The 15,374-nt window shown below is 35.2% G+C and overlaps 1 protein-coding gene and 1 long non-coding RNA gene across 3 annotated transcripts in view; one reads left to right on the forward strand and one right to left on the reverse strand.

The window, feature by feature from the left end:
- The window catches only part of LOC129059912 (uncharacterized), an 83,537-nt gene that overhangs the window by 31,675 nt on the left and 36,488 nt on the right, over nucleotides 1–15,374 (reverse strand). Inside the window, exon 3 of one of the 2 annotated variants that reach the window (XR_008526095.2) lies at nucleotides 456–536. The exons of the other annotated variant lie outside the window; for it this stretch is intronic. This is a non-coding gene — a long non-coding RNA (uncharacterized LOC129059912). The remainder of the gene's footprint in view (nucleotides 1–455; nucleotides 537–15,374) is intronic. 2 annotated transcript variants of the gene reach the window in all.
- Nucleotides 7,108–10,323, forward strand: LOC100446076 (olfactory receptor 2J1). Its single transcript, XM_002816601.4, has 2 exons — nucleotides 7,108–7,476; nucleotides 8,386–10,323. The coding sequence occupies exon 2, from the start codon at nucleotides 8,569–8,571 to the stop codon at nucleotides 9,505–9,507; it is 939 nt and encodes a 312-aa protein (XP_002816647.3). The 5' UTR covers nucleotides 7,108–7,476; nucleotides 8,386–8,568; the 3' UTR covers nucleotides 9,508–10,323.

Raw genomic sequence — 15,374 nt, forward strand, 5'->3', positions numbered from 1 at the left:
TCTTGCTAGTAAGTTTATGTTTGCTTAGAGTGTCTGTTTAGAGTAGTGTTTAACATAACATTACTTTTGAAAAACATTCCATTACATATTCACAAGCAAATTAACTGCACATTTTAAATTGCATTTTACAATTTAGTACAAATATTTTAGGCCTCAATCTTATCTTCAAATCATTGGTATTTTAAATTTGGCAATGAATATGAAGTTACTTTTTGGTTTACAGACTGATTGTATTGTTATTTAAAATGCTTGTTAGGGCTGGGCATTGTGGCTCATGTCTGTAATCCCAGCACTTTGGGAGGCCGAAGTGGGTGGATCATCTGAGGTCAGGAGTTGGAGACCAGCCTGGTCAACATGGTGAAACACTCTCTCTACTAAAAATACAAAAGTTAACTGGGCATGGTGGTGGGTGCCTGTAATCCTGGCTACTCAGGAGGCTGAGGCAGGAGACTCACTTGAACCCGGTAGGTGGGAGGTTGCAGTGAGCCAAGACTGCACCACTGCACTCCAGCCTGGGCAACAGAGGGAGACTCCGTCTAAAAAAAAAAAAAAAATGCGTGTTACTACTGTAGGAAGGTTGAAGCCTTCATCTTTTTTTGAGTTAATATTAAATTCTTATTACTTATTGTGATAGTCTCTAGTAAGAAAAAAAAGTAGTAGTACACAGGCAATTAAACAAATCTGTGCATGTGTTCAAGAATTTTGTAAAAATTTATATTTTGTCTGGCTGAGCGCAGTGGCTCATGCATGTAATCCCAGCACTTTGGGAGGTCGAGGCAGGCAGATCATGAGGTCAGGAGTTTGAGACCAGCCTGGCCAACATGATGAAACCCCATCTCTACTAAAAATACAAAAATTAGCTGGGCGTGATGGTGCATGCCTGTAATCCCAACTACTCGGGAGGCTGAGGCAGGAGAATTGCTTGAACCCAGGAGGTGGAGGTTGCAGTAAGCCTGAGATCACACCACTGCACTCCAGCTTGGGCGACAGAGCAAGACTCCGTCTCAAAAAAAAAAAAAAAAAAAAAAAAAATATATATATATATATATATATATATATATATTTTGTGATCATTGGGATTAAATTTTGGCCTGTTGTTCACTTTCTTTATATATTTATGAACAATTTAATAATGAGGTGAAATAGCCTTAAGTCTGATATATGATGCACCCACATATAAATGGGAATGGCATGCACAAAGACACTTTACTATCAGAAGTGTATTGGAAAATTAATGAAATTTTAGGTAAAATTGCACCTAAAATTGTGTTATTAGTGACTGTAAGTAGCAATGCTAAATTTATTGTGCTTGATGAATGAATGTATTTAGGCTAGTCATGGTTGCTTTTGTTTAAATGTCTAAATAACATCTTTAATTTTAAAAATGTGTTTGTAATTTGTACTATTGATGGGGGATATTCTTGGACTGCAGCAGTTATTGGCAATGTGTGATTTGTGTTTTCTTATTTTATAGAATTATCTAATATGATATACTAATTTTTACAGGTAATATTTAGATATTTCTAATAATTGTATATTCGACAACCTATTAAAATGATTTGCTTTGGAAAAAAACTTAAAAACAATACTCAAACGTAGGCTGCCTGTAAGAGGCTAACTTCAACTTAAAGAACACACATTGATTGAAAAAAATATTTCATGCAAGTAGAAACCAAAAGACAGCAGGGGTAGCTCTGCTTATATTAGACAAACTTTAAGTCTAAGACTGTAAAAAGAGACAAAGAAAGTCATTACATTATAAAAGGGTCAATTCATCAAAAGGACATAACATTTGAAAATATATATACACCTAATACTAGATCATTTAAGTGTATAAAGAAAGTATTAATAGACCTAAAAAGAAACAGACTGCAATACAATAATAGCAGGGGTTTTCAATACTTCACTTTCAACAATGAACATATCATCTAGACAGAGATCAATAAGGAAACACTGGACTTGAAATGCACATTAGATCAAATGGACCTAACAGACATGTATAGAACATTCCATCCAACAGCAGCAGAATACTCATTCTTCTCAAGTGCAAATGGGACATTATCCAGGATCAAATATTAGGGAACAGAATAAGACTCCACAGTTTTAAGAAGATTGAAATCATATCAAGTATCTTTTCTGACCACAAAGGTATGAAAGTAGAAATGAATAATAGGAGAAAATGTGAAATATTTACAAATGTGGAAATTAAACAACATGCTCCTGAATAAAAAATGGGTTAAATAAAAAAGCAAAAGCAAAATTAAAAAATATCTTAAGACAGATGAAAATGAAAACACAACATACTACACCTTATGGGATGTAGCAAAAGAAAATATTAGCAAGAGGAATAATTATAGTAATAAATGCCTATATTAAAAAAGAAGAAAGATCCCAAACAAACAACCTAATGTTACATTTCAAGAAACTAGAAAAAGAGAAGAGCAAACTAATCCCAAAGTCAGCAGAAGGAAGGAAATAACAAAGATCAGAGCAGAAATAAATAAGAAACTAGAAAACAATAGAATGCATTCACAAATCTCAGACTTGAATTTTTGAAAAGATAAAAACAATTGGCAAAACTTTAGCAGACCAACTAAGAAAAAAAGAAGACTCTAATAAAGTCAAAAATGAAAGAGGAGACATTACAATTGATATTACAGAAGCACAAAAGATCATAAAAGAATACTATGAGCAATTTTACACCAACAAATAGGGTAACCTAGAAGAAATGGTTAGATTTCTAGAAACATAACAAGAATGAATCATGAAAAAATAGAAAATCTGAACAGACTAATAATGAGTAAGGAGGTTGAATCAGTAATAAAAGTCTCCTACCAAACAAAAGCCCAGAATGTGATGGATCTTGTGTTCATGGTTTGGAAGAATTAATATTATTAAAATATAGGTACTACCTAAAGTGATATACAGATTCAATGCAATTTCTATAAAAGCAGCCATAAAAAATGATGAGTTCATGTCCTTTTTAGGGACATGGATGAAATTGGAAATCATCATTCTCAGTAAACTATCGCAAGAACAAAAAACCAAACACCACATATTCTCACTCATAGGTGGGAAGTGAACAATGAGAACACATGGACACAGGAAGGGGAACATCACACTCTGGGGACTGTTGTGTGGTGGGGGGAGGGGAGAGGGATAGCATTGGGAGATATACCTAAAGTATAATAATAATAATAATAATAAAAAAAGAGACCAAAAAAAAAAAGTTCAATGACTTTTTTGTTTTACAGAAATAGAAAAAGCAATTTAAAAATTCATATGGAATGACAAAAACCCCTAAGTAGCTGAAGCGCTTTTGAGCAAAAAGAACAAAGCTGGAGGCATCACACTACCTGATTCAAAATATATTACAAAGTTATAGTATTCAAAACAGAAAGGTACTGGCATAACAACAGACACACGGACCAATGTAATGTGATAGAGAGCCCAGACAACAACTCATGCATTTGTGATTAATTGATTTTTGCCAAAGATGCCAAGAATAAACACACTATGGAGAAAGGGCAGTATCTTTAATAAATGATGCTTGGAAAATCAAATACCCAAATACAGAACAATGAAATTGAAACCTTATTTCACACCATATGCAAAAATCCACTAAAAATGGTTTAAAGATTTAAATGTGTGACCAGAAAATGTAAAACTACTAGAAGAAAACATAGGGAAAAATGTCCTTGAAATTAATCTTGGCAATAATTTATTGGTGATGATCTCAATAGCACAGGAAACCAAAGCAGAAATAGACAAATGAGATTACCTCAAACCAAAAACCTTCTATATAACAAAGTAAATAACGGATTGAAGAGGCAACCCATGGACTGGGAGAAGATATTTACAAACCATACATGGCTAATATCCAAAATATGTGAGAAATGCAAACAACTTAAATTTGTTAGCAAGAAAACAAAGAACCCCTTTTAAAACTGAGCAAAAGACTTAATGGACATCTTTCAAAAGATGACATAAAAGACTAACAGATATATAAAAAAATTTCTCAACATCACTAATCATCAAGGAAATGCAAATTAAAACCACAATAAGATATCACCTCATACCTGTTAGAATGGCTATATCAATAAAATAAGAGTTAATAAGTATTGGCAAGGATGTGGAGAAGGGAATCCTTATATACTAATGGTAGGAATGTAAATTAATACAGCCATTATTGAAATCAGCATGGAGATTCCTCAAAAAAAGATAGAATTACCATATGATGCAGCAACTATATTTCTGGGTACATAGCCAAAGAGATTGAAATTAACATGTTAAAAATATATTGGTAGATTTTCCTCTAATTTGGTCTTAATGTCTCTCTTTGAAGAGAAGCCAGAAACTCTAACCCTGGTCTGATGGGCTCCAGTGGAGGTGGTTGTGATTGCGGATGTTTTCTGTGTTTTTTTCGTGGACTACTTCTATATCCTGATGGAGAGCTAATGCCTAATTGCCCTATTTATGACCAGGTGTCCCTCTCACTGGAAACTCGTTTTCACTGGCAGACACCCTTGTGGCTCTTGTCTGACTAGTGTGTCCAGTTCATTCCTACCAAGATAACTACTCTTTAAGAGAGCCTTGTCCAGAAAAGAAGTTAATTTCAGGTGTGTCAGTCAGGTGAGACACAAGTAAAAAAAAACATGTAATAGAAGTAGTTTTATTACTTAAAGATCCAGAGAGAAGAGGGCGATTTTCCTCACAGGCCTAATGGGAGAAGGGGCAGCCCTCAGAGACATGCATGCTCAACCAGTGGGTGGGTAGCAAGAGAGAGTGAGTGACAGCCGAGAAGGTCAAAGCCTTTACTGGGGTACACAGCATTATCCAAGCAGGGAGTAACTGATTTCTGGGTTTAGAGCAAGCAGGCATGAGTTCTTGGGAGTTATGTTGTATTGAGAGGTGTTCACTACTGCAAATCTGCAGTCCATGTGGGGTGTGGGGATCAGTGGGATAAGTCAAGCAGGTTGTATCTAGGTGTTCCATAGGGAGGTGGAAACCAAAAGGCCAAGTATCTGGATTGATCACCTTGAGAAACTGGAAGGAGAGGAGAACTCGAAATTGTGTTAAGAGTGACAAAGCCCTGCTTCTGGTATGAGAAAGTTCAACTTATATTGAAAATAAACACTGAGGCAACGTAAAATCATAAGAATTCACTACAGATATCTGTACTACCATGTTCATTGTAGCATTATTCACAATAGCTGAGATATGGGAGGAACTTAAATGCCCATCAATGGATGAACAGATAAATATATAAAAGGGATATAATGTGATATATATGAACCACATTATTTGTATAAAGTGGAATACTGTTCAGCCTTAAAGGAAAAAGGAAAATTGTGTCTTTTCAACAACATTCATGAACCTGCAGGACATTATGTGAAGTAAAAGAAGCCAGACACAGAAAGACAAATACCACATGATCTCACTCATATGTGGAATCTAAAAAAGATAAACTCATACAAGTAGAGAGTAGAATGATAGCTACCTGGGGGGCAGGGGATGGGGAAAGGGGAGATTTTAAACAGGTAGATTTTAGATGTTCTCACTATAAGAAAAATAAGTATGTGAGGTAATGATTGTGTTAGCTGGACTGAATCGTTCTGTATTGTACATAGATATATCAAAAGATCACATCGTACCTAATCAATATAAAGAATTATTATTTTTCAATTACAATAAAATAAAAGATTGGAGTAATATTCAAGTTTTTTTAACCTTTTGCAGGACAAATCTTGGAATTGAATTTAAAAGACAACTGGGAAGGCATAAATAATATAGGTCAGTCTCAAAGAGCATGTCATTAATAAGGAACAGATACACAGTTTAGTCTTTATGTATTCTAGTTTTTCAGTTGAATGGCTCTGAAATCACTCCTTTTTTCCAGTTGTCTTGTAAATTTGACCCTTAGCCCCATGGAAAACTGAAAAAAAATCAGATGGCTCAGTTAAACCCCTTCCCTTTATTATAAATATAACTCACAGCATCTTCTCCCATAATTGTAAGTGATAAATTCACTGTCATCACAGTAAGACTATAACATCATACTGAAGATATTTCTATGAAGAGTTTTGTACTGAGAACACCACACCAGGACAGCTCCTTGAAGGGCATTAATTGCAACTTTGGGATTTATACTCCCAAAGGCCGCAGTCAATGGAAGAGTATCCCATTATTCTTTTTGTTTCCATAAAGATTACATTTGCTCTGGGATAAAGGGTCCATCCCGTGATACCTTGAATGCCCTAAAGTATTCCCACATTCTGCTAAAAAGCAGATCTTTTGGACAAACTCAGGCTCTCTTTTCTGTAGCAATGACAATCACAGTTATTTCCAGACTCTGTTCTCCATAGTTAGATTTAAAACATTGGCAAAAATGTTATAAGAAGGCAATTAGGTTGATGTTTTTAGGTTGCATGGCAATCAGAGAGCCCCTTCATCAGTTTATACATGATGAGGTCATAGGCCAGGTAGAGAGTGACAGGGAACAGGGACAAACACAGGAAGGTCAGTACTGAAAGAAGTTGGTGCACTTCTTAAGGGGTGTACGGCTTCCATATTTCAAAATTGCAGGAAGTGTAGATTTTAAATGTTCTTACTACAAAAAAAATGATAGGTGTCAGGTGATAGGTACATTAACTAGCTTAATATAATCATTCTATGATGTATATACATATCAAAACATTACAATGTACTCCATAAATACATACAATTATTACTAGTCAATGAAAAATTAAAGTAAGAAAACAAACCAGATATAGTATAAAGGAATGAATATGACACGAATTGGGAAAATGTCTCTTAGTGATAATTGGGGAAAGAAGAGACACTCAGCCATCCATTTTCACTACGGTGTTTGATTTAAAAGAAGAGAGAAGATATTTTATTCCACAACTCATAAAAGCTACATTTGATAGGGTCTTCATTTCCCTCTTTTCCACCAAGAAGAAAATCGAAGCTGCAAACTTTTCTCTACATGAGTTCTGGGTTTTTTTTTTTTTTTTTTTTGTCCCTTATTTCCTATCCCTTTTATCAACTCTGGAAGAATGCTGAAAGATGGTTTATACAACAGAAAAATATCAGATTTCACCTTTTAATTACTGTAGTAAGGAACTCAGGCAGCTGCATTAGGAAAGAAAATTATACCTGCATTAGCAAAAGTATCCACAGCATGTGAGTTCAAGTATCTTACAGAATATTACCTTTCATCCTAGGGAACTTTTTAAAAAAATTCTTGCAATTTTTCCATGATTTCTCAAAAGGTAATGATCATTCCATTACCAACAATATGGAAAAGTGTACAGATATCTTTGTACCTGTCTGGAGCATTTGCACAGACTTGGCCCAAGTTCAACATTCCTAGCTCTCCAGCTGTAACTCAACTAATTAGGCAAACCCTTACATCTTTTTCAAGAGTCAAGATTAGAATATTTGAGTTGTTAAAAGTTTTTCAAAACACTGAAGGTGAGTCGGGTGTAAATAAATTTGTCTTTTGTCATATTTTATCAGAGAATATGTGAGGAAGAGTTGGCTGTGGCAGGAGGTGAGCAGAAGGGGGATGGCAATGCTGTTTAGGAATATTGAAGAAAACCCAGAAATACAAATTATAAATTGTGACGCAGAATCTAAAGTATAGTTCAGTTATTGGCCTAAAGCATATAAATTTTTTTAGAAACCATGTTTAAGTCTTCTTGTCCCTGTCTAACAATCCTGTGTTATACATTCTTTCAACTTCAAATGCCACATTCTGACCTCCTCTTCACTGTTGTGCATTAAAGCACCCTTCCTTTCTCTCTTACCGCTCCCTGTGTTTTTGTTAGACTCTGTAATCTTTTTGTCTTCCAATAATAATTATACCCTCATGTACCTTTGGAAGCACTCTATCACTGATATCTCTACTCTATTTCACTTTATTAATCAGCTTTGCTTATATTATGAATTTTTATAAGTTGGTGTGTGTGTGCATATGTCTGTTTAAACCTCCTTTTGCACATTATTTTATTTGCCTAGAAATAAACTGCTAGCATAAATAAATGAATATCATTTAATTCTTTCTATAGTCATATTCAATTATTTCTTTTCAGTTAATATTAATATTTTAAAGTGACTATCTAATTGCTCTATAACATGGGAAATTCCTATCTATAAGTAAGATTATTATGGCTGCAGTTATTCCTTTCTCTGTAACTGCAAAATTGGAAATAGTCTGAAAATGCAAAAAAGATCAATTTAATTTTTTAAAATAAAAAATTATTTTCTTAAATATTGTCTTTCTGATTATGGAATATCTTAGTCTTCATTTATCCAAATGTTAACTCAAGGATGTATATAAAAGAACTCAGTAACTTGAAAAGCTATTGCTTGTATCTACAGCTGGACAAATATCTCAATGAAGCATATAAAGGAAACTGTATAAAAATTCTACTGCCATAATGGTGCACACTATCTGGAAGTGGGAAACTTTTTTCTTCAATCTGTTTGCAAGTGGGCGGTTGACAATGCATGGACAGACTTTGAGTTTATGTGATTCTTTCTTTAGGTACAGGAAAAATAAGAATGATGATGAAAAAAAATGCAAGTTTTGAAGGCTTCTTTATTCTACTTGCATTTTCTAACTGGCCTCATCTGGAAGTAGTTCTCTTTGTGGTTATCTTGATCTTCTACTTGATAACACTGATAGGAAACCTGTTCATCGTCATCCTGACATACCTGGACTCCCATCTCCACACTCCCATGTACTTCTTCCTTTCAAACCTCTCATTTCTGGATCTCTGCTACACCACCAGCTCTATCCCTCAGTTGCTGGTGAATCTCTGGGGCCGGGAAAAGACCATCTCTTATGCTGGTTGTATGGTCCAACTTTACTTTGTTCTCGCACTGGGAACCACAGAGTGTGTCCTACTGGTGGTGATGTCCTATGACCGTTATGCAGCTGTGTGTAGACCTTTGCATTACACTGTCCTCATGCACCCTTGTTTCTGCCGCTTGTTGGCTGTGGCTTCTTGGGTAAGTGGATTTACTACGTCAGCACTTCATTCCTCCTTTACTTTCTGGATACCCCTTTGTGGACATCGCCTAGTGAATCACTTCTTCTGTGAAGTTCCAGCACTTCTGCGATTATCATGTGTTGATACCCATGCAAATGAGCTGACCCTCATGGTCATGAGCTCCATTTTTGTTCTCATACCTCTCATCCTCATCCTCACTTCCTATGGTGCCATTGCCCAGGCTGTACTGAGGATGCAATCAACCACTGGGCTTCAGAAAGTGTTTAGGACGTGTGGAGCCCATCTTATGGTTGTATCTCTCTTTTTCATTCCAGTCATGTGCATATATCTCCAGCCACCATCAGAAAATTCTCAAGATCAAGGCAAGTTCATTGCCCTCTTTTATACTGTTGTCACACCTAGTCTTAACCCTCTAATCTACACTCTCAGAAACAAGGATGTGAAAAGGGCAGTGAAGAGACTAATGGGGTTGGAGTGGGGGATATGACAGGGAAATCATGTTGGCTGTTGTTTTTGCTAGGATCTTATCCATCTTGAAAGGTGGTTTCCCTGCTTCTTTGTGATTTGTTTTTCATCTAACAGCTCGCAAAACATGGAATAGTTCAGTTCTCCCATTTGTTGCTCTGTTTAATATTTACTTCTGAAATATTATGTTGAGATAAAGTTTTTGATTGGTACCATTTTGGTCTTTTACAATTCTATATTTATTCCATGAAAATTGTGGACTGTAATTTCAACATACATAAATATGTGTGTGAATAATTATGAGATTATTTAAAAAATATTGGAAATATTTCTGACAATGTGCTAAATTATGAACTGACCATTGATATGTATAGGAAGAGAAGGGCAATATTGCAAAGATGTAGGCTAAAGAAGTTTTTGGTTATTGAATAAACCTTAAATGAAGCTAAAAATAGTCACAGCAAAGAAAAATGGTAAACATAATGAATAACACCATTTATTATATGGTAAAGGATATGTCATAATTATTTGGTTGAAGTTCACTGTTTAAAGACACTAAATTATATACTTTATCCTGTGGGTCTACATACTTGTCACATTGAACAGTAAACTAATATCTCTTTAAAATGGCTGATTCGTTCATCTGTCCATTTATTCATTAACTTATTCTTCATTAGCTAAATCTTATTGAATGTGTACTCTCTCCCAGTTTGTGAAATTCTTGGTAACATGTATAAATATAACATACTTTGTCTGAACAGAACGCACTGTCTATCGGGAAAAATGGCAACATAAGATAAAAGATGAAGTATCTGTACATGGCTTAATTTGTCACTGGGGTTAATGCTAATAAATTAAGATAGCTTTTAAAAATCAGAAACAATATACTCTGATTACTCTTCAGATTGTATACATCTTTCACTTTTTAAAAATCGAAAACAAAATAATAAGTTTGGTAATAAACTCTGATAATAAATTCGTAGCTCCTGTAGGAAGACAATGCTATTAAATGAAACAAAACAGAATATGTGCTTAATTTGCTTTAGTTGGCCTAGTTAATGACATATTGAAGATAGCTTAAAACTCTTATCATCCTTGTTCTTAGCTGAATAGCATTATTAAAAAAATTCTTTATTTTGATTTTATTTTTTCCAGCTTTACTGAGGCACAAATAAAATAACATATATTTAATGTGCACAATATGATTCTATATAAATCAAACCGAATTGTGAAATTATTACCACAATCAAATTAACACATCCATCATCTCACATAGTTACTGTGTGTAGGGGGCGCAGGGAGGGTCAGGACACTTAAGGTCTAATCTCTAAGCAAATTTCAAGTATACAGTACAGTATTATTAACTGTAGTCACCATAATCTACATTAGATCTCCAGAATGTATTCATCTTATGACAGAAAGTTGGTACCATCTGACTGTCTCTCCACTCCCCACCCTCCAGCCCATGGCAACCACCATTCTATTCTCTGCTTCTATGGGTTCAGTTTTTTTATTTTTTTGATACAGGGTCTCACTCTGTCACACAGGCTGGAGTGCAGTGATGCGATCTTGGCTCACTGAAACCTCTGCCTCCTGGCTTCAAGCAACTCTCCTGCCTCAGCCTCCCCAGTAGCTGGGACTACAGGCACCTGCCACCACGCCCAGCTAATTTTTGTATTTTTAATAGAAACTAGTTCTCACCATGTTGGCCAGGCTGATCTTGAACCCCTGGCCTGAAATGATCCACCTGCCTTGGCCTCCCAAAGTGCTGGGATGACAGGTGTGAGCCACTGTTCCTATCCGAGTTCAATTTTTTTAGATTCCACATGTAAGTGTTATCATACATCTTTTGTATTTCTGTGTGTGGTTTATTTCACTTAGCACAATATCCTCCAGTTCATCCATGTTATAACAAATGGCAGGATTTTCTTTTTATTGGCTGAATAATATTTCTCTCTCTCTCCCTGTGTGTGTGTGAGATCACATTTTCTTTATCCATTCCTCCATCAATGGATGCTTAGGTTGTTTCTTCATCTTGGCTGTCATGAATAATGCTGCAGTGAAAATGGGGGCATAGATACCTCTTTGAGATACTTACTTCATTTTTCTTGGATAAGTACCCAGTGGGATTGTTGGGCTCACATCACATCTCACACAGACTTCACAAAATGTGAGAACGTAGATTCCTCCTGCCTCCGTGGAAATCTTACCATTTGTAATATGTCATGTGTCACTCCAGCTTCTCAAGATCTACAAGACTCTTTTCTTTTCAAATTTATTGAAGTATAATTTATGTACAAAGAAATTTACACATTTTAAGTATATAGTTCAATGAATTTTTTTATATTTTCTTTTTATTGTATTTTTGTTAGACATCAAATATTGGATTTAATAAGCTATCGGAAAAAGTGTATAATTATAATCCTTTATACTGTAACAGTACTACACAACTTATAAAGCACATTAATATATTTTGTTTCATTAGGATTTTGGTCATCATAGAAACCCTAAAGCTTTGTTGACTATTAGCCTCTTGAAACAAAAGAAAAATAGGATATAAACATTATTGTTCCTGTGTTAAAGATTAGGAAATTGAGTCTCAGAGAGATTAAATAGTCTTGCCTAAATGCACACACTAATAAATGGCAAATTTGAGCCTCAAAGACAGGTTTCTCAATATCAAATTGAAAGAATAGTTCAGTGAGTTTGACAAATGTATAATTGTGTAAATGCCACCACAATCAAGATTATAGGACATTTCTATTACTCCCCAAAGAACTTTTGTTTTGTAGTCAACTCTCCCTTTTAGTCATAGCCTGAGGCAGCATTAATTTTCTCAATGTACTTGGCTTTTCCATTTTTAGAATTTCAAATAATTGCAATCATGCAATATGTAATCTTTGGGTGTGGTTTGTTTCATTTAGCATGATGTTTTTGACATTTATTATGTTGCTACATGTATCAGTTACTTTTTCCTTTTTATTGCTTGTTAGAACTCCATTGTATGAATATGCCACAATTTATCCATTTATCTGTGATGGGCTTTGGGAGTATTTAAAATTTTTGGCTATTATGAATAATGCTGCTATGAAAATGTGTATACAAGTGTTTGTGTGGATGCATGTTTTCACTTAATTTGGGTAAATACCTTTTATTTGTACCTCTCCAGGAGGACCACATGCTTAGTGTATATTATCTTTATGAGATACTACAAAAATGTTTTCAAAGTGGCTGTTCTATTTTCACTTCAAACAGCAGTGTATGAGAGTTCCAAATGAACTCACATTCTTTCTAATACTTGGTATTGTCAGTTTTTATACTTTTCACCTCTCAAGTTAGGTTACCTGTGGCTATAATTTGCATTGAGGGATGTTGACATTGACCGTCCTTTTGTGTGCTTTTCATATGCTTCATATGTGTTATTTTGTGTAGTTTCTGTTCAAATATTTTACTCACTTTAAAAATTGGGTCATTTGTCTTCTTATTGTTGAATTTGAAGTTCTTTATATATTCTGAACTCAAGTCCTTGGTCAAACAAATCTTTTGCAAATAGAGTACTGTCATATCTTTTTTTTTTTTTTTTTTTTTTGCATTTCCTTTTTTTTTCTTTTATTATTATTATTATTATTATTATTATTATTATTATTATACTTTAGGTTTTATGGTACATGTGTGCAATGTGCAGGTAAGTTACATATGTATACATGTGCCATGCTGGTGCGCTGCACCCACCAACTCGTCATCTAGCATTAGGTATATCTCCCAATGCTATCCCTCCCCCCTCCCCCCACCCCACAACAGTCCCCGAAGTGTGATGTTCCCCTTCCTGTGTCCATGTGTTCTCATTGTTCAATTCCCACCTATGAGTGAGAATATGCGGTGTTTGGTTTTTTGTTCTTGCGATAGTTTACTGAGAATGATGATTTCCAATTTCATCCATGTCCCTACAAAGGATATGAACTCATCATTTTTTATGGCTGCATAGTATTCCATGGTGTATATGTGCCACATTTTCTTAATCCAGTCTATCATTGTTGGACATTTGGGTTGGTTCCAAGTCTTTGCTATTGTGAATAGTGCCGCAATAAACATACGTGTGCATGTGTCTTCACAGCAGCATGATTTATAGTCCTTTGGGTGTATACCCAGTAATGGGATGGCTGGGTCGAATGGAATTTCTAGTTCTAGATCCCTGAGGAATCGCCACACTGACTTCCACAAGGGTTGAACTAGTTTACAGTCCCACCAACAGTGTAAAAGTGTTCCTATTTCTCCACATCCTCTCCAGCACCTGCTGTTTCCTGACTTTTTAATGATTGCCATTCTAACTGGTGTGAGATGGTATCTCATTGTGGTTTTGATTTGCATTTCTCTGATGGCCAGTGATGGTGAGCATTTTTTCATGTGTTTTTTGGCTGCATAAATGTCTTCTTTTGAGAAGTGTCTGTTCATGTCCTTCGTCCACTTTTTGATAGGGTTGTTTGTTTTTTTCTTGTAAATTTGTTGGAGTTCATTGTAGATTCTGGATATTAGCCCTTTGTCAGATGAGTAGGTTGCGAAAATTTTCTCCCATTTTGTAGGTTGCCTGTTCACTCTGATGGTAGTTTCTTTTGCTGTCATATCTTTCAAAGAGAAAAATTTTAACTTTAATAAAATACAGTGTGTCATTTCCACAAAAAAAGCCTGGTGGCATTTTGATTGGGGATTGCATTGAATTTATAGACCAATTGGAGAAGAACTGGCAACTTGACAACATTGACTTTTCTGATCTGGGAACATGATATAGATCTCCATTTACTTACATCTTATTTTCTTTCAGAAGCATTTGAGGTTTTCATTGTATAGCTATTGTCCATATTTTGTTAAAGTCATCTCTATGTATTTCATGTTTTTGGATACCACTATAAATTGTATAGAAATATGACTGATTTTTTTCCATCGTGTGTTTTATTTTATTTTATTTTATTATTCTTTAAGTTCTAGGGTACATGTGCACAACGTGCAGGTTTGTTACATAGGTATGCATGTGCCATGTTGGTTTGCTGCACCCATCAACTCGTCATTTACATTAGGTATTTCTCCTAATGCTATCCCTCCCGCATCCCCCTCGCCGCCCCCACAGGCCCTGGTGTGTGATGTTTCCGCCCTGGGTCCAACTGTTCTCATTGTTCAATTCCCACCTATGAGTGAGAACATGTGGTGTTTGGTTTTCTGTTCTTCTGATAGTTTGCTGAGAATGATGGCTTCCAGCTTCATCCGTGTCCCTGCAAAGGACATGAACACATCCTTTTTGATGGCTGCATAGTATTCCATGGTGTATATGTGAATTTTCTAGGCCTCAACTCCAACTGAGCTTCCCATCTACAATGCTTTAATAGTTTGTGATCTACTCTAATTCACATTCCTCCCATACAAAGCACTCAAATTAACAGAAGCTCAACAGAGATCATTTAGTGTCTTTTATTCCTTTTGATTCCTCAGATGTGACTTCCAATGTGTTTTATTTATCTGAGTGTGTATTGTAGAGAAAAAAGTTGAGGGTTGCTACCTTAGAAATACTTTGCTGTAATTAAATCATGTTATGCCAGCTGTATTTTCACAAGTTACTAACATCACACCTAAAAATGTTAACATTTGCTGGCACCCAGTAGATTGGCAGGGGCCAAAAACCCTCCTACAATTCTAGTTACCAAAACATGAAAAATATTGGAGCTTGGTACAATCTCCTACAGACCAGGATATCAGACATTTTCTGGATTTTGATAACTGATTGAATTTTGCTAGTCCCCACAGGTTGTAGGATCACTGGTCAAATTTCTCTCCAATAAGATAGAGAAGTTTAGACATATGATTATATGACTATTTAATCATATTTATCTTAAAAATAAT

This window comes from Pongo abelii, chromosome 5 (assembly GCF_028885655.2).
Source record: "Pongo abelii isolate AG06213 chromosome 5, NHGRI_mPonAbe1-v2.0_pri, whole genome shotgun sequence".
Taxonomy (NCBI): Eukaryota; Metazoa; Chordata; class Mammalia; order Primates; family Hominidae; genus Pongo; species Pongo abelii.